At 46.2% G+C, this 24891-nt stretch overlaps 2 protein-coding genes across 4 annotated transcripts; both read right to left on the reverse strand.

Moving 5' to 3' along the window:
* Positions 1-869: 869 nt before the first annotated feature.
* SRM (spermidine synthase) lies at positions 870-7253 on the reverse strand. 2 transcript variants are annotated; one of them, XR_015260861.1, is made up of 9 exons: positions 7081-7253; positions 6804-6924; positions 6377-6469; positions 5049-5202; positions 4148-4231; positions 3670-3815; positions 2651-2773; positions 1817-2066; positions 870-1590 (listed from the first exon to the last, which is right to left on the reverse strand). XR_015260861.1 is itself a non-coding variant. In XM_086764617.1 (8 exons), exons 1-8 carry the CDS (start codon positions 7227-7229, stop codon positions 2049-2051), a joined length of 888 nt encoding a protein of 295 aa, XP_086620743.1. In that variant the 5' UTR covers positions 7230-7253; the 3' UTR covers positions 870-2048. The 2 variants fall into 2 exon arrangements, 1 of the variants encoding a protein (XP_086620743.1); XM_086764617.1 differs by having other exon boundaries at positions 870-2066.
* Positions 7254-9332: 2079 nt separating this feature from the next.
* On the reverse strand, positions 9333-24249 carry EXOSC10 (exosome component 10). 2 transcript variants are annotated; one of them, XM_086764459.1, is made up of 25 exons: positions 24091-24249; positions 23139-23275; positions 22571-22694; positions 22096-22200; positions 21511-21676; positions 20660-20771; positions 20296-20371; positions 20042-20152; positions 19468-19611; positions 18972-19162; positions 18098-18254; positions 17311-17459; positions 16955-17005; positions 16061-16172; positions 15516-15566; positions 14875-14953; positions 14606-14727; positions 14206-14301; positions 13502-13576; positions 12944-13028; positions 12644-12717; positions 11933-12101; positions 11388-11449; positions 10079-10152; positions 9333-9517 (listed from the first exon to the last, which is right to left on the reverse strand). In XM_086764459.1, the coding sequence occupies exons 1-25, from the start codon at positions 24247-24249 to the stop codon at positions 9487-9489; spliced, it is 2712 nt and encodes a 903-aa protein (XP_086620585.1). In that variant the 3' UTR covers positions 9333-9486. The 2 variants fall into 2 exon arrangements, with proteins under 2 accessions (XP_086620585.1, XP_086620584.1); XM_086764458.1 differs by lacking the exon at positions 9333-9517 and having other exon boundaries at positions 11269-11449.
* Positions 24250-24891: the final 642 nt, after the last annotated feature.

Consider the following 24891-nt stretch of genomic DNA (forward strand, 5'->3'; position numbering starts at 1 on the left):
CCCTAACTAATCAGTAGCTCTGGGAGAAGGGAGATGGTTACTCAGACAATTAAGAGACAAAATAGGTATAATATTCTCAACACAAGAATGAAAGGAGATCCAGACTCAGCTCTGCAGCTTAGCAATGCTTTGCAAACCCTTATGAACACAAAGAAACTGTACTGATACTGGTAGCAGAAGGGGGCGTTGGGTAAGTCTCATCAGGAAGGTGAGAGAGTAGGAGGGTTGGTACTGACACCACAAAAGTCCCTTGCTGTAGGCACGCAGTGGCTGCACCACCTGTGCTCTTTGTAAGGTCACAATTATGTTAAAGCTCAAGCCCAGCCTTTGCAAAAGTCTGCTCCTTCCAGTTTTCTCTTACCAAGCCAGAAAGCCTCCCTCAGAAGGAACTTTTTTGTCTTGTGATGCCACCTAGCGACTGTTACCAGCCTGCTCAGCTTGAGTTCAGTGCTTGGTTCAGGCCCTCGGAGCCACTAAGCTATGGCAATTTTTGCGGAGGAACGGATGGTGCAGCTGAGCGGAGCCAGTGATTGACAAGAATGATTGATGCTAGCAAGGAGAAGGGCAGCTAGAAAACAGCTTGGAAAGCTGTACCAGAGGATAGCGTGGATAGAAGGTACTGACTTCTGCGTCACAGAGCATGGCAGAAGCTGGAGCTATTAGGCAATCTGGTTACAACACAAAACATGCAATGGGATCACTCTTCAGAGCTTTTTTTTGATGATAACTTGTCATCCCTAGAGACAAAGGCGAGAGGAAGACCGACTGCAGAGCCCCCTGGATGTCTTCTGACAGGCACAGCAAACTCGCAGGATCTCTGTTTCCATCCCCACACTCTCCCCAAAGAAGAACACTGACCCACACTGATGTCACCTTAACCAGAGCCGAGTGTTTAATTGATTGTGAGGGAGTGACAACTGCACAGTGGTTGTGCTGGGAAGATACCCACTGTGCAGCCATGGTACGGAGTCTTTAAAACCAAAGTAAAGTGGAGGCAGATCCATTTCACAACAGAGTAAAACGAAAAACAACTTATGCATCTGGGGATTCTGGGGGCAGCATTAGAAATAACGATGCCTCCTAAGGACTAGCAAATACCCAGGCCTGAGGCATCTCAGCACGACTGAGATGAGAGATTTGTCAGCACAACTGACTCCCCAACATCAGTACTGAACAGCAGGCAATGGATCTAAGGTTTGTTTTCATATATATATATATATATTTATATTTATATATATAAAGCGCCTATCACCATATCGATAAACATTCTTTGGAACCACTCTGACGGCAGAGGTAAGAACAGGAGTCAGCTTGTTAGTACCTCAGCACTTCGGTTTCCAACCGATTTAAAAAAAAAAAAAAAAAAAAAAAAAAAATAAAAAAGCCACAAGACTTTGCTGCCAGCCTGCCTGGCTGGTGTTTAATACTGCTACTCCATCAGGGTTGGAGGGAGACCTATTGTGAATGGCAACAGTCTGCACTGTGACTTCTCCAGCTGTGCTGCAGACCAGCGCAGGTGTCGCAGAAGGGCAGTGGGACACGACGGCTCAGACCTGTCACCAGTCAAGACGTCTCAGCAGCAGGGAGCTCCTATTAGGAGAGAGCAAGCTAACTTTGTGCACAAAGCTCTCGCTCTCTGTGCTTAAGGCTGAGTCAGTGACCCTTCTGGACTCTTCCCAGGTTTCAAAAGATCGCCAGACAGAAATAAGTGTCAGTTATAAATACGTCATGTCAGTTGCAGGGGGTGGAGGTGGGCGCAGGGAGGGGCGCATTTAGAATGGGTGCAGGGAGGAGAGAAAGGAAAAAGACATCTTACGTTTCCAGCACTGGAAAGAACAGTTTTGACCTCAGGCAATAAGTCACCGGACCTTTTCAACAGTCTAATCTGCCCCATCATCTTTAACACATCATCAAAGGGAATGTTGGCTGGCAAAGGGTTAAACAATCCCACACAGTGGAGAGCAAATCTGCAGTCTGCTGGGAAGGTCCCCACCACATCACTGATGATCTCGGGGTCCAACTTGAAGGAAGGAAGCAGCTTCTCGGTCTCACACATCGCTCAGGGCCTGGAGACAGCCAAAGACAAAAACGTGTCAGGATGGACCTGCTGCAGCTTCACCAGTCCTCAAGAGAAACATGGCTCTGAAACACAATCATGGCATTTGCCTTCATCCCTAGGACACTATAAAGAGGTTTTTTTTTCTGGAACTCGCGCTTGCAACTCAGTTAAGAGGTAACAGAATGATGCAGAAATACAGACTATCTTTCAAGAAGGCAGACTACGCTAGAGCATCCTTTCTTTCCCCTCTGGTTTGCACCAGAAACCACAACCACATTTTATCTAAGACTTTTGGAGTTTTTGAACAGGAAACACCAGTTCTGCAGGCTCTTGGGCTTAGTTTCGGTAGGTGAAGTAGGAGTGATCTGCTATCAAGGCACGGGACATCAACCCAAAGAACAGCTCCAAACTGAACACCAGTCTTCCCAGACTGACGCATACTCTGCTACGTCATGCAAACTGCTGTCCTGCTCCGACTTGCCCGAAGCTTTTAGGGCAGCAGGAAATCCTCAGCCCTGTATACTCCCACTCCTGCCGAAGAAAAGTCACACCTCGCCCTTGACGGAGGAACGGCAGCAGAGCCTTGCTTACCTTCCGTGCAAACTCTGGCAGGATGAAAGCTGCCCGATGAATGTCCGAGTTGTAGTATTTCAAACTCCTCTCCTCTACTTGTTGCTGCGAGAGCTGCTGCACAGGCTCCCGGAAATTTGTGTTCTGCAATAAAGAAGCCAGGTAGCTCTGTAGTGTTTGCGTAATGAACAAAAGGCTGTGTGACAGGCATCCTGATCCTCATGGCAGAGAACCAAGAGGACTCGCAGGAAAACAGATGACTTTCTGTTCTAGTATGAGGTCAAAGGTTCCACACAGCTCCAGCCCCAAGGGCTGGAGTTTACATGCCGTACCTCGTGTGACTAGCCCTCATTCACAGATGTCAGTGTATGAGGTCAGACTGCGTGCGAGCCACGTGCCAGATGGAGCTGTCAGATTGTGCCTGAGCATCTAAGAAGCAAGGCTTTTGCTCTTCAGAACAGAATCCACATCTGCATTAAGTCAGGCATAGCACATGCTGCCAGAGCCCCAAATAAATCAAATACAACAGCAGCAGTGCCGCTGGCTCCCCAAACCAATGTGACAGTTGCATTACAGGCTTGCAGCAGACTGGGAAGAGAGCAGACCTCAGTAGTCTGACACAGTTACCAGCCCACATCCTAACACTGACTCTCACTTGGAGATTACCAGTCGCAAGCTGATTCTGATCGAGCAAGTGCCCGCTTTGTAACAGCCAGCATGAATAAGCCAAAGCCTTACTGGCTCTGCAAACTGGTAGTGGCTTCCTCCCAAGTTTGTTGTACTAGAGAGAAAACTAGGCAGCCTTTTCTAAGGCAGCTGGTTACATTACTGGTCAATTCTGCACTTCATTCAGCACTGAACAAGCTGCATTGCAGCTCTGGGGCCCTGCGCTGGCAGAGCTGAGACCCAGCACGAGTCCAGAGGCCCCACAGCTGGGAGAGCTCAGTGCCGCAGCGCAGGCTACGTAAGGGACAGCTTGAGGCAGGCTCTGCGGCTGCTTTCAGGGAGTGGAAAAGGGCACTTCAGGTCCTGAAACTCACTGGGTTCTTGCTGCAGAGCATGAAGCCAATCTGCCCGCTGGGATATGTGGGGATGGTGCAATAGGCGTATTCCACAACCGGGAACAGAGACTTGCAGAACTGACGCATCTCCTTAATGAGATCCAGGTGCAGCCACTGGCACTCACCTACAGGGAGAAAGGAAAATGGGATGCAAGGTGAGAGCTGCCCCTCTTCTCTGCACAGGCCTGTGCCAGCTTAGCAGTGGCTCCAAGTCTAAACCTGCTCTACTCCGCACAGCTCGTGTGGTTTCAAAGGCAAGATAAGACCCTTAAGCCAGTTTCACTAAGTGCAGTCCAGCAGTTAAAGAGTTGATGTTTACAGATCAAAACTGCTCCTGTACCTGGGAGCTGAAATGGATTTCACTCTCCGTGTCAGAGTCAGAAAAGAGTCCCCTTTGTGCCTCACACTTTGCACGCAGTGATCTGATGTCAGACTCTGCCCAGAGATAGATCCTCACCTTGGCAGCAGAGAATCCCATCTTCTCGCAGGGCTGTCTTCATCAGCTGGTAGTAAGATTCTTTGAATAAGCTTTCTGCAGGACCTGGGAAAAAAAAAGTGAGTAAAGAGATGTCTAGAGAGAGATTAAGACTGTAGGCTTCTTAGAGTCTTTTGAATGCCCAGGCTGCACAGGGACTGCACTGGAAAAGAGGCATTTCAAATGGCTTTTCAGTGATTACAAGTGTTGGACATAATCTGGAAGCAAAAATTGCTGACCCCAGGTGAACTCCAGCCTGCACCATCAGAATGGTGGCTTTGCTCAGGACCTTTATCAAAGGAAGTCCTAGCAGCTGCCTCTTGCTTCAGTGAGCATTTCTAAAGCTGAACTCCTGCTCCAAACTGCCTTTTAGAGGTGCCTCTCTGTGTTGACTATAACAAGAGTGAAGGTGACTCAGGCACTCATCATTAGGTCCCTAAAATGAGGCACCATAACTACATTTGGTCCCTCTCTGCCTCAGTTTTCCCCTTCAGAAACACAGCAACCTCACTACAGCCGCTGTTAGGCTAGGTAGCTACACCAACACCATGTGAGACGCTGCTTCGATAGTGGGCCCATGTGCAAAGCTGTCTTTGGTGCTGTATCCCCCATGGGATTCCTAGATTCAGGGATCAACTCTCTGCCAGAAGCAATAGCTGCTGGAGTGGAACTTTGAGGAATGACACGACTGCTGGTGTGAAGCCTTGCTAATACAATTTTCTGGTCTTCATCCTTCCCTTTCTCTACCAAAAGAGCCAAGTCAGTGTCAGTCTTTTCACTTGAAAGGAGCCTGGGCAGGCTGGCATTACCTCCAGGAGGTAGGCAGAAGAGAAAAGGAGGAAGAGTGTGGAAAGCAGTACCCTTTTATGGACAGAATTCTTACCCATGGGGTCAGAAGAGTCCGTGATAATCACATCAAAGGCTTCTTGATTTTGTTTCATGAATTCAAAACCATCTCCCACATGCAAGGTCAGCTTAGCGCTGGAATACCCCACTGCCATCCCTGGGAGGTATTTCTTAGATACTTGGATCACATCCTGCAACACAGAGAGCACAAGTGGGTCAGCGGGGGCTACAAGGTGCTACTTCTCAGGCTACTGTGCAGCTGCAGCTGAAAGAACAGCACAATGAGTCATTTCCTTCCCTGTCTTCAGCACAAATCCCACTCGCTACCTAGATCCTCAAGAGCTGTCAGCATCTTCAGCCAACAAGCCACGCTCAGCCCGTTCCTATGGCTTCAGGGTTCAGTGACACTGTTGGTCTGTCCTTGCCAAACTCAACAAGAACTTGCAGCTTCAAAAGCTCCCCAAGGAACGAAGAGAATACGTTTCACAGATCTAACTGCTCTGTGCTCCTTTTCCCTGTGGACATCACTTGCACTGGTGATCTCAGCTAAAGCCTTTTTTTTTCTTTTTCTTCCTAAATAAAACCACACCAGATTTCTGGATGTAAGGTGAGAAACATGCCCACCTCTGCTCTATAGTCATTACATCAGTCCCCTCATAAGATACAGTTTTCTCTCTAAAATGGTTAGACAGCCGCTACCCTAGGCCCAGCAATTGTACTGAATGCTACCAGCTTCTCACAGCTGGCAGAGACAAACAAACGCGCTGGTGTCACGCAGTGCTTGTTCAAAACACATATGTCTACTTAGCCTGGCATTCAGATGACACAGTCCCATACAGCAGCATTTCCTGTTCTTAACACAGCCTTGCTTTGAGGAGATAGTAAAAGAAAAGAACAGTAAAAGAAAGAAATATCAGAGCAAACTGACCAAGAGCAGGAGGATCAGCCAGTCTATCACGGAAACAACTACTCCCCACTTATTTCCTGCTTTCAGCCGCAGGAGACTGCTTAACAAAGCAACTGTCCTCTGGCAGGAGCCGTGCTGGGGGGGAGAGGGAAAAGCAGCACCTTCCCAAAGCCAGAGCTCTCCTTCTCCAGATCCCACGCTGGCCTGGAAGGGCCTCTACCCTACGTGTGTGAAAGAAATCACATGGAAGAGGCAGCCAGCTGCCACGTAGATGACTTGTAAGGCAAAGAGGTGGCGCTGTCAGTGTCACGCCGGCAGAACCGGCAGCAAACGCACTCGCTGCTGACAAGGGACAGCAGGTGAAGCAGCAGCTCCCGTGGATGCTGTGAAGCACGGCTGCTTTTTGACAGACAGCCAAAGCCCCGGGCCACCTCCACGCCTCCGGGAGCCCAGCGCACCTCGTCAATTTCGCACTGCACCACGGACTCCACGGTGGGGTGTTTCACCACCTCTCGCAGCACTCCTCCGTCGCCGCCACCGATGATCAGCACCTGGGAGAGGAGAGGGCAGAAAACCGGACATCAGAGGGGTCGGGCTCAGGGGGGAACTTTCACGGCGTGGCCTAAAGGGGACGGCTCGAAACCCAGCAGCCCCCCCGGGCTCGTCCTGCCCGGGTGCTCGGCGATCTGCTCGGGGGCCCACGAAGGCAGCCTGCGACCCTCTGTCAAGCGCCGAGCGCAGCTGTGCCACAGGGGACGGCCCACGCCAGCCCCTCGCCGCGGCAGACCCCAAAGGGGGGCCCGGCTGGGAGGACGGCGGCCGGTCTGCGGGCCCAGCAGGCCCCGGCTGCGGGAGACCCGGCGGAAGGGGCCGGGGACCACTCACCTTGCGGGGGTCGGGGTGGCTGCAGAGGGGCAGGTTGGCGATCATTTCCTGGTAGGAGAACTCGTCCCGCTCCGTGCACTGGATCACCCCGTCCAGGACCAGGACGTTGCCGTAGGTGGTGCTGGGCAGAGCGGGGAAGCGGGGTTGGGAGCCGGCCCGCGCTCTCCCCCCCCACCCACCCACCCCCCCCGCCACGCCGCCTCCCGGCCCCGCCAGGCCCCACCGCACGGCCGCGGGCCTTTCCCCCCCGGCACCGCCGCCCCAGGCCGCGCCGCACCTGCGGAAGACGAGTATCTCCTGATAGCGGGACCGCTGGTGGTGCAGCAGCTCCTCCACCTGCAGCGACATAGCCTGCCCCGGCCACAGCCGGCACGTTTCGCGGAACCAGCCCTCGCGGATCAGCGCGGCCCCGCCGCCGCACTCCATCCCGCCCCGGCCGCCCCCGCCGCCGCCGCCACCGCCTGACCGGGCCGGCGCGGGAGCCGAGCTCAGGGGCCCACGCGCCGCCCCGCCCCCGGCCGCCTGCGCGCCGCCGTCGCCGAGCTCCTATTGGCGGGCCGAGCGCCTCCGCGTTCTTATTGGTCTAAGGTGGTGGTGACGCGAGAGCCAGCAGGGTAGGGCGACCGGCGCCGCGGGGCCACGTGGGGCGGCGCCGGGCGAGCTGCGGTGGCTGCGGCAACGCGGGCGGCGAGTGATTTTTCGGTAAAAAGCCTCATTTGGATGTTTTAGGGGTGAGACGTCCTGAAAGCAGGTTCCTTTTTAGCGTTCCTGAGCCCCGGCGTGCACTCACAAAATGCGGGGCGTGCTGCCGGGAGCAGAATTTGGGAGAAACGCACCCGGGTTACCCCAAAAGCAGGTCTGCGGCGGGGCAGGCAAAGGTCGTCCTGAACAACCGCTGCAGGACAGCAGGATGGCCCTAGATCCCGGGATGCTGGTGCTGCAGCTCCATCTGGTTCGTAGGTGTAAGCGGGTGAATAAAGCATGGAGTTGCCGAGCACCGCCAGTAAAGGCGAATTAAAAACCTAGGGCAGAAAGCCACTCAAAGGAAAAACAGAAAAAGACTAAAATTTATCCTTGAAATGCCGCCTTACATGGAATTTTAAGTAGAGGAATTAAAGAAACTACAGCAATTGTAATGTCTCTGCAGCCAGCGGGGCTTCTGTAGGAGTTACTCATTCTTCAAGTTACAGAAATACCAGGAGTGGTACAGCTGACAAAAGGGGGAACTGGCACTTGGAGAGGATTGCGATTTAACTGCCTCTTCCCAAAGCCGTTCTCCCATATTCAGCCGCGCAAGCAGATTTTATGAGCAGAAAGGGACTCTGTTCCACCCTTACAATGTTGCTCAGTTGGCACTATTCACACTACCTAAGGAGGAAAAACCCTCCTCTGTTCTTTCCACGCCCTACGCCCCAGAAATACGGGAAAAGAATGAAAACAAACAAGCAAGCATAATCCCAAACCTCCTCCCAGTCTTTGTGAAATAAAGCCCTCGGGTTAGGAACGGAGAGGGAACTTTTTACCACTACCCACTCAGTCCCTGCACCTCGCCAGCAGCCAGAGAGGTAAATTCTGTCATTGCCAAAACAGACGAGCGTGAAATGCAAAATCCTGTCAGAAAATGAAATCACAGAATAAAGGGCCTTTGCGAAAGGCAGCAAGATCCACTGTCAGCGCAGCAAACAGTAATGTGGGAAGCAGCCCTGCCACTGATTTAACATGGCTTCAAGCAAAGTCGTATCAGCCCTGCCCTTCAGTTCTCCTGACTGTTAAACTCGTGCCGCTTACCTGTTTCACAGCAGTGTTACCAGCCTTCAGCTGTCAGCATTTGGAATAAGCTCTGCCATCCAGCCATCAAATTATGGGCCGATACTTTTCCTACAAAGACTTCAGGATAACTCACTGTGGGAATTAAAAATTCTGAAACATTAGTACAGCTGTACTGAGACTCAGTTGCAGCACAGAACCTTATTGGCCTTCCCCAACCCAGCACTGCGCTCTGTGTTTTTACCTTCTACCCAACGCTACTGCTTTCACTCTGTAACTTCATGGTGGAAAACTTTCCACTGTAACTTGATGGTGAAACCACTGGTCTCTGATCCAAAAAGTACCCTAACTTCCCCCCCGCCCTTAAAATATTTGCTTAAAAATACACAGACACTGCCAGGTAAACATACCCACTTTTCACATTACCTTGTCTTGTAAGAGATTAGCTGTGCAGTTCAATTTGTAAGCATAGTCTAACAAAAAAGACAGTCTGGCCTTATTTCCTCCTCTGGACTGCTGGGGTTTGAGTCACTTCTACCAAATCTATTATTTTTGTGCTGGCTTTAGAGATGCCAAGAGGTTCCTCTCATACTCCACTGGCACGTTGGTTCCGGACTTCAAGCAATTCCAGAAGTGACAAGTTTAGCCTAACTGTGTTTGAGGACACGGGATAAACTTTCAAAATTAGAAACAAAGCAACATTGTAAGTATAATTAGACAAAACCCAATATGAATGCCATAAAAGTGAAACCAATTAAAATGTTTTTTCCTTTTGGAAAAAAAAAAGGATTTTAATGGGTTTAAAAACATTTCTGTACAAAAACTGCTCAATGACCAGTATTTGCCTTCCCATGGTGACAATACTTCTGGCAATTGTGTCGTTCAGCAGCAGCTCCCACAGGTCCTGTCACACAGACTATCTCTTTGGCCAGTGGTACCTGGAACCCCTGCAAAAGACAGTTACAGAAAGATTTCAGCTCTAAATTAACTCAAGACTGAAAACCTACGATAGGTTACAATGATTCTATTGAGAAAAGGTCATGATGCAGACAGAACCTTTCTCCCTCCAATGCTGCTCAGTTGCTCTTTTATGACTAAATAACACCCAAGGATCAAGCCTCTTAACCTACAGATTAAGCATCTATTCAGAACTAGAATGTTCATATCTGGCAGTACTGTTATTTATCTTCTCCCAAGCTAGGCAAATGTTCTTCCCACCTCTATCTTTGTGGCCAAAGAAAGTGACTCCCACATCTATTAATGCAAACTTTTACCTCAGCATTTCAAACCTTCCACCAGACTTGTCTTTGATTGCATTCATCTTGACTAAGCTTTTCTTTTTCTTTTTCCCTTTAAACTGACATCAAGCTGTGACGCAACCTCTTCCCATTAAACATGTGCTAAAGCTCCCACAGCAACAGAGGACAATAGCTATGCTTTGCCCATAGCTGCCGGGCACAGGCCTGAAAACACTCCACCACAGCGATGAGAGCAGGCTGACAACACACCTATCAGCTTTCCCGGCCAGGTAGGACATGCTTCGGTTTCCAGATTGTTGAAGTTTGTTAGCTCCAGCAAATTTCTGCACAGAAAAGAAAAAAAAAACAAACCACCACACCACAGTGAGGAACCTGGCAAATACAGTATATTCCACGAGATTCACGTGTTGTCAGGTCCCTCCAACTTCAAGCAACACTGCTCCTTTACATCATGAGCTTTATGCTTTAGGACTTCTTTATATGCATATGCACTGAATGCATCTGAGTAAGTGCTACTGCTGGTCTAACACGTGAGGCACAATACCCCACTGGCGATGAATCTTACCCATCTAGACAGAAAGATTTGTACAGGTTGTCTCAAATTCACCAGTCAGTTTCTTTTTTTTTTTCCTCCAGAAACAAGTTCCAGCTACACAGAAAAGCGACTGCACAGGAAACTATTTCCTACACTATCAGGCATAAGCTTGTTCAGCTTCTAAAATATGATTTTTAATGAACATCTAAGCACGTCCCTGGTACCATCTGCCCTCCAGTTAAATGTGCAGGAGGGCAGCATGCACAGGAAAGAGGCTGAAACGCAAGAAATGAGCTTCCAAAATTAAAATTTTGAGCACCCAATGAGTTCAGGCATGGGCACCCTGTTACTTCATGCCCGAACGCCCACTGACATCATGCAGCAGCACCCAAACACTCCACGCACAAACACTATGCAGGGTAGGTACATGGGGGGTTTTAGGTAACCCAGGTCTGCAGGGGTGACCTGGGGTGGGGGACGACAACATACACAACACTAACTGCTCTGTGCTGGTCACAGGTTTCCCTAAGTATGTGTTTCATTGTTTATGTTCTCTTTCTTCTCTTCAATCTCTCAATCTCAATTAGCAATAAATTAAGTAAAAATTCTGTGAACTGTTTTCCTAATGGCAGTACTTGGCAGAGAATGTGCGCAGCAGGCAGACCGCCATGGCCTGGAATAACTGGACTGACTTGGATATTTTTGAGAGTGCCTTGAATTTGGTATTGGGAATTTGCGTCATGCTACAGTCCGAGTGGTGCACCTGTGATGTATGGGCATGAACAACGTATGAAGAGGCGGGAAACAATAATAGAGTCTTAGGGGCCTCAAAAAAGCTCTTCCTGAAAGGGAAAAGGCTATAATACAAAGTATGAGCTTGTGATTGGAAGCTGCAGCTCCGTACCAAGTGCTGTTAGGGAGCATTCTGCAGATCCAGAAAAAGTTATCTGTGTTCCCCAGCGACTCCCCGAGCTGGGTCATGCTATCAACATTTCTGTTCCTTCTTTCATGACAGGCCCGTACCTTGCCTGCGTAAGCTTGCTTGGCAGGATCAAATTGTGGCGACTGCTTTGATTTGCTGCTTCCTAAAGGAAAGAGGAGAGAAGCCAAAAATTTTCCAGGAAAAAACCAGTACATTCCACAGTGTTCCTCTGATCATAAGGTCTCACTGCAGTCTCCCACATGCTAAAACCCAGAACAGTCTCTTAAGGGCAGGAGATGCTTTTGCATAGATACTTGTTACAAAGGCATCAGATCTCCTTTGCCTTTGCCTCCTAGTTTCTGGGGTCCAATTAAACAGATTACTTTCTCTACAGAGAAAAGAAGCAAAATTTGAGTCCATAATCCCCTTGGCCAATGGTTTCAGGATTTTGTTTCCAAATTGGAAAAGGGATGCTAAACTGTACATTCCTGAAGTTAACTTATTTTAGTATTTCCCCACTGTAAGGTAAGTGCATTCTAACAGTTTGTTCTGCCTTGGCACCTATATTCATACATAGCCTTCTCAGGGCTCAGCTGGCAACATTTTCCACAGCCTGCAGCGCTCTAGCAAGAGATCAAAATCTTACCCGCAAACACTTTGAAGTTGGACTTGCTGTAATCAAAGGGGGTAAACTGCTTCGGTGCTTCCAGCTCCTCTGGTTGCTGGGAGGCTTTTGGCCGTTTCTTCTCTTGTTTTGGCAACTCTGTCCCCGTTTCACTCACGACTCTCTCCCTCTTCTTATTAGCTTGTTCCTGCTGTGAAAGCAAACCACAGAATAGAAACAAGGACAAGTTCAGGAGAGGAGAATGAAACATCTCTGTGTAGGCATGAACACCAGCATACAGATAAACTGCCCAGTGGACCTGGGCCCCAGTGACAGCTATTGCCTGTGGCAATAATAGTGCAGGGAGAAAGCACTGTGTTCTTCTTTAGGCCTAAACTGTTGTGGTTTTGGGTTTTTTTCCCCTCACAGCAGGGACTTTTCATAGAAAAAGACAAGTTGTCATTTCACAAAGGCTGAGCTCTGCTGTGGACCCACAAGCAGATTTGGGGGAATGTAGGCAACTGAGGAGCAGAGGGGTACAGCAGTGGAAAACATTCCCTACTGAAGATACGGAGGGATGCGAAGAATTGCACAACATAGTTGCTAGGGGCCTGTCGCTACACACAGAAGGACTGCTATCAGAAGACTGTTGTTCAGGTATTTCAGAGTTATGGGGCTCAGGGTTTCATTCTGAACTATGTTATAAAGGTCAAAAGGGGGCAAAGGCTGGAAGTACGCAATTCAATGACATACCATAGCTTGCTGACGAACAGACACAATATTTTCTGTTGCCTCTTTATAAGCCTTCTGTGCCTGGTCACGAGCAGCTAAAGAAACAAACAAGCATTACTATAAAAAGTAGGAGTAAGTTACCCAGGAGCTCAGAAAAAAGCAAGCAAACCAGCTTGTAGCAAGTCTCAAACTAAACAGAGTACAACCTTTGTCAAACAATCTCATCCATCATCTAAGGTTTTCTTATAATCGGGAAACAATCTATGTGCACTGGGAAAAGCACGGCAGCCAACACGCTGAGGAAGGGAACAATGGCTGTACCTGACTGCTGGGCTGCCTTCTTTTTGGTTTCATCCTTGGATGACTTCTGTACTTGTGCTCGACTCAACTTCCATCGATTGCTGATCTGCAATGAAAAAAATTACCTGGGATCACTGTCTTTGAAGTTTTATGGCAAATGGGAGTTTATAAACCTGCTACCACACGTTGGTCTTCATTAAGAGTACAAAAGATCAAATTAGATTGTAAAAGAGATTAAGATCTGCTGCACCAGGTAAAGTAAAACCATGTGCTTTAACAGTTCTGAGCTACAAACAAGCCATGAGAACAAAGGCGGATACAGACTTCAGTAGCTTTGACAGACAGGAAATATACAGTAGAATGTCTCCAATCTTTGGTTCTTCGAAGGATACAAATACTACAGAAACAATGACCTACGGATTCAGAAACATGTAAAGTTTCTTAAAATTTATCTTCTTTTTCTAAGGAGAATCCAGGAAGAAAAACAAATTCCTATATTGCTGAAGTTCCCAAAGGAAAATAATATACTTGTTTGTTTCCTTTTTACTGCTCAGCATGAAATTTTAGCACGATTCTTACTTCATAAATTTTTGATGACGGGTCAAACTTTGCAGATTGCGAGACATAGGCAGGATTCTGTTCTGGAGGTAGGTACTGTAGAGAGGAAAAAAACATTTTGCTTTAAACACAGCATATGACATTCAGCTCATTGCTAAAATGCTACTTAAAATGTTCCAAATCAAAAAGCTCATATTTAAGACACATTCTACAGATAGAAAAGTTACCACATCTATGGCCAAGAGAAACATTAAAGAAAAAAAAAAAAAACAAATTAAAAAAAACCCCAAACCAACTCCTAACCACACACCAGAAAAAGTTGTTTTGATATTATTTCCTAGTAATTTGCCACTCCAAATCTATAACAAAGTATTCTATTGTTCTTCTGATTCATTAGAAGAGTAAAATCAGCTCACTAACTCTAGCCATAAAGTAGACATGAAAATGTGATGCAAATTAAAAAAACCTCAAACTTGATAAAAAAAAAAAAGCGAGAGGTCTGTTTACTATGTAAAAACATATATCTAAGAGGCATTTCAGTATGTTTTGAAAACAAGTCCACACGTGTGCTTTGCAAGAAGGACAATCTCTCAATTCCAGTAGGAAAGGAGCAGTTGATGCTGTACCAAGCTCTTTCAGATATGCCTGGATAAACAGCTTGGAGCGTCCTCTGCACTAAGTGGTTTAATGAGTCCCACTACAAATATGTTTTGGGAGCTTTTTACCATTCTAAATGGATGTTCAAAGGACTCCACTATACGCTGAGCTTTCTGCTGTGCAGTGGTTAAAGCCTTCTCATTTCCTTCATCTTCATCATGTTCCTAAAAAAATAAAATTAACATTAATAATTTTTTTTTTGTTTAGCTACTGCCATTTTATGCATGTTACTTCTCACTTTATCTGAAATTCCAGTGATGCCAGTAACCCTCTAGAGAGATGTAATTAACTTGCTGGCCTCCTAACCTAGTTGTCTCGGTTATGCCATATGCTTGACAGTAAGTCAGTACCCTTTCTGTGCATGCCCCACGTTACTATTTCTTGCAACACTTTCACACCGTTTTATCAGATTATTAAGTATGTTTTCTAATACTTTAATACTGACACTATCACAAACATGTTGCTTACACTGAATATGCTGACAGTGGCAGTAGCAACAAGACATGTTGACTCTGGCTGAACACCCTGAATATTCTCTGTCCTCTCACTGTCTGAAAACAGACAACCATGTTCCAAAATTGGTGCAGGCTCTATAGGAAAAGAAGACAAAATTTTTATTAGATACTTGTATATTTTACTGCTTTTTTTCACTGAAAGTTTCTTCAGGGCTGCTTATTTCCCCATGTCAAAGCCACATCGCATCATTATTAGCGCAGGTTTTAGGTTGTCCAAATTACCCAAGGCAGAGTTGTTCTGAAAATCATCCATAGGAATGCGGGAACTGTCATGTGGTCCAAATAAGGTATTCTCCAGCCTCTGCAGAGATTCAAATTACAAACATCATTACTCCACTACTCTATGTGTATTATACTCCATGTGTATATACTAATCTGTATACGTTTTCACATATTGCAGAGACACACTAATGAAAATTCAAATAAAAGGGGGAAATTCAGAGACTGAATATTCTTCATACAGCTCACCCGCTAGAGCACATCGCATCTGGCATCAAAAGGCTATCTGTGCAAACACCCACTGGCTAATGGAGATGATTCACTTCTTATGCACAAGGAGAGTAAATGAGTCAGCCTCAGAAACTCATCTGAACCTTCCCTTTTTACAGATCAGTCACTATAGACACATGAAACTGCTCAGCAGCCAGAGCGTTTGCTGATGAAGCCATTAGTGCTGCTACTACGATAGTTTGTAAAATGCCAATTTATAGCTGGTAATGTTATGAATCTAGCACAGAAAACTAACATTAAGCTAAAGCAGAGAGACCTGGAAAACGGATGAGAATAAGCAATTTACTAAAAGCCAGAATTTTCCTACATTTGTGGCTTAAGACATTAGGTAACAAATATTATGTAAACAGTACCTCAGGGTTGGACAGAGGTGCTCTCTTCTTGACTACCAAAGCGATCTCTGACTAGAATGGGAGAGAAAGGTAAGTCAGTTAAACGCACCTGCCTCCTTATCAATGTTTTCAACACATTTATTACAAGCTAGCAGGCTAATAAAATTACATTATTTCTTCTGCAGATCTATTTAAACACGTCACACAGAAAAAACAAGTTCATGCTCACAAATGGTTTTGTTCCATTAAAGGAGGAAGACTGTATTAATATCAACATGCTGACAAAATATTTTAACTAACAAACCTCTTAAACCTAGGGGTTTTTTTTTTGCTTCACCATAGCTGAAAAAGATTTATGAATCCATTTACATGGCCAACAAATTCCACAAGGTCCAGTTCTTCCTCACACGGGCAAACATGATGTGCAATGTAAGACAGACAATTGCACCCTGTTCGAGTAGTGTCTGTTCTTTTACTGCCCTAGTTCTCTAGTCACCATTTAGCTTCAATCCCTGGCTTATGGAAAGCAAGCAATGAGTCTCTTGTGTGGTACAAGCTACTCCTACCTTGAGAAGAGGCATCTCCCGGGCCTGCTGAATGAGAAGATATAATTCATTAATCTGCTGGCGAACTAGTGGTGGGACTGGATTACAGCAAGCAATGATGCCCTGGGGTTCTCTAAAGAGAGATGAGAAAAATTCAGTGTGCTATATTTATGGCCAGTGTGTTAGGCATTTGCATTCAAAGGACACACAACCGGATATAACCACGGTCCTGACTGTGATAGAGTAAGACAAGTCACATTAATCTGTCAGGGTTTTTTCTCTGTGACAAAAATTTCTTCTGTAACAGGTTTGTGCAGATAAGGAGGAGCCATTAACTCAGCTCTCCTCTCACTTATCTTTTCTGTGGTCTGTCTGTCCCTGCCTTTATTTTGTTCCTTAATCAGTATTCATCTATGGAAGTTGAGCCCATCAGTGGACTTGCATTTAAAGATGCATTTTTATTATTCTCAAGAATGGATGTTAGATGATGAGTGACAAGTGTTGGAGGAAAATGTTACATAAATTGGGTGCTGTAAAGGGATCTGCCCCTTACTCCCCCCCTACTCCCAATCTCTTTAGGAAATTAAAAAAACCCCAAACCTAAAAATGTTATGGCAGAACTCTTTTGCTCTGCAATACTGTACGAATCTCAGGGGGAACATGTGACATATAGCAATGCAAAGAAATGTGTTTTATTAGTGGAATAAAAATCAGAGAGAGATGTATCCCAGAAGTAGTCTGGAGGCTTCTGAAGAAGTGTGGCTATTTATTTCTCTTGCAAGCTGAAGAACTACAGAGAAAAGCAGTACTGACTGCTGGAAGGAAGGGACCAGCTGCAGAAGTAATTACATACTTGGAAACAACTTGCTGGATATTAAAATCAAATGAGACTCCTCAAGGGTGAACAAAACTTACTTGGGCAATTCCTCTGCTATCTTCAACAGCATATGATTTGGTAGCACATATCTACAACACAAAGAGGCAGTGTGAATATAACGAAGTTAAAAACCTCTTAAAAATACGTTCAGAGTGCACAAGTCTGCCCCAATGACAAGGTCTGAAAAGATGAAATCAGTTAAAAAGAAACTGATCTAGATACCTGTAAGAATTTACTGCTAACATAAAAGAACTTCTGTGTAAAAAGCAGTCTGAGGTAGTACACTAATTTCTACAGGTAACAAAGTGGTTCCACCTTCTCGGGGAAAGGAGGGGCACAATCCAAGAGACTCCTTGAAGTATTAAGCCAATGGCTGTAACAAAAGACTTCCTACCCTGTACTCTCATCTTCTTGACGTGCCATCTTGTCCCTCCATGCAAACAGCGACCTAAATGCCGCCAGCTGCTGTGTGTCAAGATGTTTTTTCTGCCTCCTGTAGAGCTCAAGGTAAGATTCATCTGTAAAGATGGGCTTGATGTATTTCTGGACAGGAAAAATAGAAATATTCTTGATTAGCAGTAGATTTTTGCCTTCTTCACTGAGACAGACAGAATCTCACACAGACATAAAGGGGACTGAATAAACTCAGGTAGAACGTGTCTTGGAGTTTTTGCCTTAAACTGTTGGTAGGACCCTATCCCCCCAAAACATACATCTTATCTGTTTTTAGGGGAAAACCACTCTCACCAACTGCAGGAGCAGCTTTAGACATGTAGTATCTTCAAGCTTTACTAAATCAGATAAGGCCTGCTTTCATAGACAGTATTTTCCACAGGCACAATATAATTAGCTCATAATGCAACTCCAGTTAGGCTTTGAACTTCTATGAATGTCCAGTAGAACTGGAAATGTAACATCTCTCTTGGGAAAGACAAACCTGGAAGTACTGTGAGGCCAAGGAGTGCCAGCATTCAAAAACCAGCAAGAGGGGCACGTCCATCCCAGGATTTTAGCTAGTGAAACAAGTGACTGCACACAACTGAGTTAAGGGTTTATACAGCTGTTTTCAGATACACAAAGAGGAAAAAAACCCAACGTGTCTATGCAAAAGATTTAGAATGACTTTCTGTCCTACTAAGCCTATACTCTAATCCAGGTAATCCAACCAGGCAAAGCTTTACCTTCAGGCAGATGTCCTTGCTGCGTTGCCACACAACCTGCAACTGAGTGGGCTGCTCGTTCCCTTTCTCCCACAGCGCCTCCCTCACTTTATCATAGATGTAGAGCAAGTAGTGAGTGTCATCACGGGCATACTGAATCATTTCTTCTGGTAAAGGGCTAGAAAAAAAAAGAGACAAAATTACAGTAATACATTTCGGTTGCCCCACCAAACTGTCACTTTCCTCTAGCAAGGCATATTAGATCAAACTGCACATAAAACATACTAAGAACTAATAGGAAATTTTTTTATTTTCCTTACTGAAGGATTTGTTGGGCAACAGCAGTAACATGCTGTGCGGTCTCCAATTCAGACGGCATCTTGTTCACATGGCGGAGAGCAAGATTGCTGTGTAGCTAAGTCAGATGGCAGAACTACTTACTATGGTATTTATTGTAAGTCTTCTCTCTGTGCAGAGTCTACATAAAGTAGACGCTGGATCTCGGTGTTGTGCAGGGTCCATCGGCATAGCCAAACCCATTGCTCCAACAGCATACTGCTCTAGCTAGTGCGGGCGACAATGTTTTTGTGGGAGGTCTACACAAGCAAATAGAGACTTTCTCCATAATGCTACAGCGGTTAAGCGCTGTTCCTAAGAAGTGAGCTTCCAGGAGCTTTTCATTACCTAGTCTTCCCTAATGTTTTCAAAATAACTCATTTTCTGAAGAGGCTCATAAAAGAACTTACAGCACAGCCAGGTAAACGCTGTGCTCGTTCACTTTGAGACTAACCTACAACCATGGGCTTGCACCGGGAAACATGCTCCTGCTCTAACAACTCAAACAAGGATAAGTGCTACCATCCAGCTCCAGCCCATTTAAGGAGTCAGTTTTTACCGTATCCTCCAGTCAGCCAGCTGGTACTGCTTGTCAGCATCTACACTGCAATACAGCTTTAGCAAGTGGTCCAAAGAATTCCTGCCAAGATTGAGGAGACGAGCAGCTTGGTGAGTATCAAACACGTTCACCAAGTACAGCCCAAAGTCTTTTTGCAGCCATTCCACATCTGAATCAGCACCATGAAGGACCTTGAAAAGCAAAACAAATTGAGAATGATAGGAAGAACATTTCTACTCCAGGCTAGCAGTGCTGTGGTTTCACATTCATGTGTCTAGGACCAGATTTCTTTTATCTCTGACCTTTACTGTTAAGTGCAGAACTACTAAAGGAGTGCACTTGGCAAGTAACTCCCCACTTACACCAAGGAAACAGGCACATGAACAAATGACATTGAAAGCAGAGCCAAATGACGAAGACAGAGCCCACAGTGTGCTTTTAACTATAATAAAGGTTAAACTAAAAAGGAATTCTGGTGGTGAATTTGGTAGCTGACCTTCACAATTGCAGGGTCTGTGAAGGTCTCATTGAGAATGCTCATGTCGCTGCGCAATTCCAGTGTATCAATAATGAAGTCTTCTGTTCGGGTGGAAATCTGCATCAGACATGTTAAGCCCAGGAAACTCCTGTAGGAATGGTGCTGAAAAACGTGGGAGAGAGATGTAAGCTAGGTTCCATTACAGAAGAAATTCTATAAAGCAAACAGCTCTCCAAATCAAGTACGAAAAAGTAACAGAGGACTTCTTAAAGAGAAAGACAACTGGATGAGCAAGCTTTCTCTTTGCAGTCAGTAACCTGACATAAAAAACATGGGATGAATTGAAAGAAGATCAAATTCAGTATGAAATGTGCAGCCAGTAGTACCACTGGAAAACGTACAACATTGACACAGTTTAATTCAACCTTGCAGGTAATATCTGACAGGTCAGGGCAGGAACTGTCTTTTCATGTCAGAATGTACAAAAAGCAGGCGAAAGAGAAGACTACAAAACAGACTAGAAGAATATAACGGTCTCCTAGGTACTAACAGTACACATGCAACTTTTAAACAGAAAAGGCAATCTGATTACCTCTAAGTCCAGGGCAAATTCTTTACAGTTCATAAGCTTTTCATTCAGTTCTACCAGTTCATCCAGTGTGGTGATAAAATGACAGGGTGTCTCCTTGATGGGCCTGTACATCTGGCAGAGCAAATTATTAGGCATGGTATGTTCTCTGTCTATGTTCCCACCCCTGACCTCCACCCTCAATTCTGAAATTAGTCAGGTATTGTTGGCTGAATTTACTGCATCTGCAGTAAGTTTAAATTAATGTGGACACCAACCTGGGGTTCTGGTTTCTTGAGAACTCCATCTGGTGGAGAAAAATGCTCCAGTTCATACTGGTAAGGGTGAGCAAACCTGTGGAAATTAGGGAGACAGGAACAGACTAAGTTTCAGCCATCTTTACGAAGCCAGAGCACAGAGACTTTAAGAGCTATGGCAGTTTCACTACTGAGTGGAAATTTTGTCTCTTATTAAGTACAGGTTTAAAATAACTGCAGATGTCTAAAGCAAATCGCACACAGCAGTGTGCGCACAGACACATGCAGAGCTGTTGCACATGAATAGCATCAGCACAATGGGACCATACAAGTGCATGTTCACCAACAGTACTCCAAGCACCTTGCTGTCAGTTTGATTTCTTACATGTCTTGCTCAGTTTGCTGTGTCCTCTGCTGGTGTATGAAGTCTGCCAAAGCAGCTGGCACATCCAAGTCTTCAGGGCGCTCCTTTCGTTCCCGTCCACTTTTTGTGAGGGCTGAACAACCAATATGGAACAACTGGACTGGATCCCACACATCATGTGGGATCAGCCTACTACTCTCTCCCCTCCACCCACCACAAGATTCTATTAAAATCATAAACTATCAAAAATCTTAACAATTTAGACCTGCAGCTTTTGCTGTCAGTAAGATCTCTGTCTGCACCTTTAAAGACAACTCAGTTACTTGGTTTTACCAGGCTGTTGTTAAGCAAGACACAAAGTGGTTCTGCTCCAAGAGCTTGAAAGGAGATTGAAAAATCTTCAGAAAAATCTTTCAATCATTCCCAGTTACTAGAAGTACAACCATCAGCAGCAGAATGACACGTTGCCAAGACAGGATGTTAGGCTGGTGGCTTTGATGAAGCACCCAAAGCAAAGGTAGGTCTAACTGTACACCTGGCGCTCCTAAATAGTTAGAAAGAAGTATCTGGAAAGCCAACTAGACCACTTCTGGTGCCAGAGTGACTCTCATCACGCACATTCAATTGTGGTAAAGAGAAGCAGCGGAATATCTGTTTGGAACAGATTATTTACAACAAAAAGATGCTACATCTGACCTACCCTTACATTGCACGTATGTAAACAACAGAGTCACGGAGCTTACCGCACCTAAATGGTCAACATTTCCTGCTGTTCCTTGTTTTTACAGTCAATAATTTCTCCTGTAGACTGTGAGGACAGATTTGTGTCAAATAATCCCAACAGGTTACCCAACAAAAAATAAACCCCTTACCTTCGGGCAAAGGTTTCAAAGCATTTGGCTTGATAAAAAGTTTAGGTACAAAGGGAGTATTGGAATTGTCAATCTTTTCCCGAAACTTAAGCTGTGGTCGAGAGATATTCTTGGCATGAAGCAGTCGGAAGGTTTCAGATTGACTTCTCTTGTGGGATTCTCCCGCCTATTTAAAAAAAAGTTAAACTACAGGTAAAACTCACATAAGTCAAAAGACCTTCAGAGCTTCTTTTTCAGCCTGATCCAATACTCAGAGGAATAAAGTTATACCCCAAACTCAAAAGTGAGTCACTCTTTTGCAGCGTGTCCAGCACGTAAGAATTAAAATTCTCTGAATAAGGATCCTGAATTCATATGAATGAGCAAAAGAAAGGCTGTTGCGCACATGAAACTGAAATGGTAATTGAAAGCATACAGAATCCAAAATCACACTTGAATAAATAGAAAAAGGAAAAAAAAAGATGGAGGGAGTGAGGACATGTAAAAAATCATGACACTGAACTACTCAACTCCATTGGAAAATCAGTAGTGCCAGTGCCAGGAAAAGAGCTAAAATAACACAACAACTGAGTACAGAGGCCTCACCTTGCGGTTCCAGCTGGAAATAATAATCTGCGGGGGCTGCAACCCGGCAGGGAGGATTGGTTGTTGGTTTCTGTTCACTCCTGCTGCTTCATCCAATAAAATACCCTAAATTTGAGAAAAGCAAGGTGAAAACCAAACACCTGTTAAATTACCATGCTCAGCCACTCTAGTCAGACTGAATAAAGAAAGTCACACAGGCAGCCTGTTCTCAGGTTGTGAGGTTCTTGTGCCAAACTGTATTCAGTTTCCTCACAAGTCAAATAATACCTTCCTTCCCTGTGGCTGACAATCCCTTACCTGCTGTGACCACTGGCCTAGCACATGGAAATGTTTTTAAAATAAAACAGAAAATCACCAGCTTGAGGAAACACTAAATGCAACTGTGAAAGCACTACCACTGACATTCTTTCAATGAAAAAAAACTTGTCACAACTGAACAGTTTACAAGAACAACATTCAAAAATAATTTGCTTACCACTCTTTCAAGAATGACGTCATTGGAGTCAACCAGTATATCAAATTTATCTTCCAGCTCTGTCACTTTGCTGCGATATTTCATGTGGCTGTGGCAGCCATGGTACTGCATCACCTTGCTCATGCTTGCAAAAGAACAGCACAGCTATTAGTAATTTGAAAGCAGGCATGTTGAACACTAAACTATCCAATTCTCTTCAACTTTCTACATCTTCAAAGTTTTAAAATAAATCAAATGCAGTACTTATCGATAACATTGCACGAGCAGTGACTAGAAGAAACACCTATACAGTATTGTTAGAATTAATTTCTTACAAACCACATCACTTTTTAAATAGACACCCTAACGCATTTTATATCAGCCTCTGCTCCCAGAACAGCTCTTTATCCAAATTACTGCAAAAGGCCCTCTTTCACCTGCACTTGAACTGTCAAGTGCTAGAAAAGTGGCTAAAATTAGGTATGTGAAATAAAACACAGCAAGTTTGGAGTTTCCAAAGAAGGGTGCTGCCTTCTGTTTGGGATTAAAAGCTATTAGCAATGGCCCAGAGACACAAACGCAACCTTACCAGTGAAGGAGACGGTCACTCTGTGTTTCACAGTACGCTCGGAAGCCAGAGAAGCTCCGATAGAAGTCATACTCATCGCCAGGCTGAGGAAGCCCATTAGATGCCTTTGTTGCAGCTACCACTGTGCCAAGAGCATACTGTGCAAGAATACCACATTATTAGTGTTTTTTCAGTATTTTGTTCCTCCATTTACACGGGACACTACGTGGCAGAAATGCATTTTGCCTAGCTTGTTTAAACTGCATGGTTCTAAAGTACAATATCATCGGGCTTTTTAACATGAGTAAGTTTACAGTAATTTAGTTGACATACTCTATTTAGAGATCTTTAAAGTGATGAAAGTCTAAGAACAAGAACAAGACTTAAAACTCAGTCTAGTATTTAAGGTCTGAAAGAAAGCTTGTTAAATTATCAGGAATACAGATAATGACTTTATTATCTTAACAAAAAACCCCCTCTGCAGTGCTTCCTGCTTGAGAACCGGTAGGCGTTCCCTCTCCCGGAATCAGCAGCGTGCAGGGGTGAAACACAACGCAGCTGGTGTGGAGATCTACCATCCAAGGGGCAATGCCCATCACCGCACGTCCAGCCACGGCTCCCACGAGGGTCCTGATTCCTCTGCATTCCAAAGACTCGCGTCGGGGAGGCGGCAAACCCCCACCCAGGGACGGTGCGCTCCCAAGACCGTGCTCAGGACAAGAAGCCCGAGCCCGGGGCGGTAACAGGCCCCAGCCCGCTGCTCTGGTCCTCGCACCCATGGGAACGGCCCGCACCCTCCCTGCCGCGCACGGCGAGCAGCGCCCACGGGGGGATCCGCACGGGTGACACCTACTTAAGTCGGGGTGCCCAGCCAGACCCCGCAGGGAAGAACTACAGCTCCCTGCAGGCCCCGAGCCGCACATACGGCACGCCGGGAGCGGTAGTGCATGGCGCCCGCCCCGCCGCTGCGCACCTTGACGAAGGCGTCGGCGTCGACGAATCCAGGCAGGACCGGCGCCGCGCTACCCCCCTCCGTCTCCGCGGGTCGTCCTGCCTCCCCGCGGCCCCCCTCCTGCCCCGCGGCGCTCTCCACTGCCGCCCCGCCGCTCCCCTCACGGGCGGCGGCCGCCATCTTACCCCCGCAGCTAAGCAACGCTCGGACGCTCTCGCGAGAACGGGGCCGTCGAACGGCGGGGAGGGGGGGGGGGCGGGACACACGCATGCGCACGGGGAGAGGGCGCCAAGCCTGCCCTCTGGCGCCCCCAAGCGGCGTGGCGGAACAGTGGGAAGAACGGGGCCCCCCGAGGTGGGGGGCGCTGAGGGACGCCCCCCCTCAGGGCTTTAAAGGGGCGAGACCCCCGGCCCATTTCTCCACAAGCACCTACCAGTGGGATCGATGGACTGCCCACAGAGCAGTCCCCATGACAGCCACACCAGCACCCGGGAAGGGGCCAGCGGCATTGGTGTCCAAAGCCTCTGCCCGCCACCTCCCTATTTCTCATTTTTGGGGTGCAAGCATCAGCAAAAGTGCCTGGGGAAGGTCACAGAGCCCCAGCGGGGACAGTGACACAGCTCATGCTGTCCCTCGAGCTGCAGCTGTGACGCTGAGACAAAGAAAGCAGATGTTCTTACCTCACAGATGACATTACATCTGCTGGAAACCAAAATTTAGGGGCTGTATGGTCAAGTTTCTTTCAAACTAGTGACAGACATCATTCAGTCTTGGTAATTTTGCCTTCAGCTGCTACTGCTATCAAAAGGGAAATACAGCCAA

This window comes from Chlamydotis macqueenii, chromosome 21 (genome assembly GCF_036417535.1).
Source record: "Chlamydotis macqueenii isolate bChlMac1 chromosome 21, bChlMac1.mat, whole genome shotgun sequence".
Lineage (NCBI taxonomy): Eukaryota > Metazoa > Chordata > Aves > Otidiformes > Otididae > Chlamydotis > Chlamydotis macqueenii.

Bases quoted from the DNA above. Each gene is read 5' to 3' on its own strand.
- SRM (XM_086764617.1), bottom strand. From the start codon at position 7,229: ATGGAGTGCGGCGGCGGGGCCGCGCTGATCCGCGAGGGCTGGTTCCGC. The intron at 3,816-4,147 runs GTGAGGATCTAT...TTCTCCCTGTAG, and splicing joins TGGGATTCTCTGCTGCCAAG to GTGAGTGCCAGTGGCTGCAC. The intron at 2,774-3,669 runs GTGAGTTTCAGG...TCTTTATTGCAG, and splicing joins TGCTCTGCAGCAAGAACCCA to AACACAAATTTCCGGGAGCC.
- EXOSC10 (XM_086764458.1), bottom strand. From the start codon at position 24,249: ATGGCGGCCGCCGCCCGTGAGGGGAGCGGCGGGGCGGCAGTGGAGAGC. The intron at 23,276-24,090 runs GTGCGCAGCGGC...ATTCTTGCACAG, and splicing joins ACGCCGACGCCTTCGTCAAG to TATGCTCTTGGCACAGTGGT. The intron at 20,153-20,295 runs GTTGGTGTCCAC...TTGCTCTGCCAG, and splicing joins TCAAGAAACCAGAACCCCAG to ATGTACAGGCCCATCAAGGA.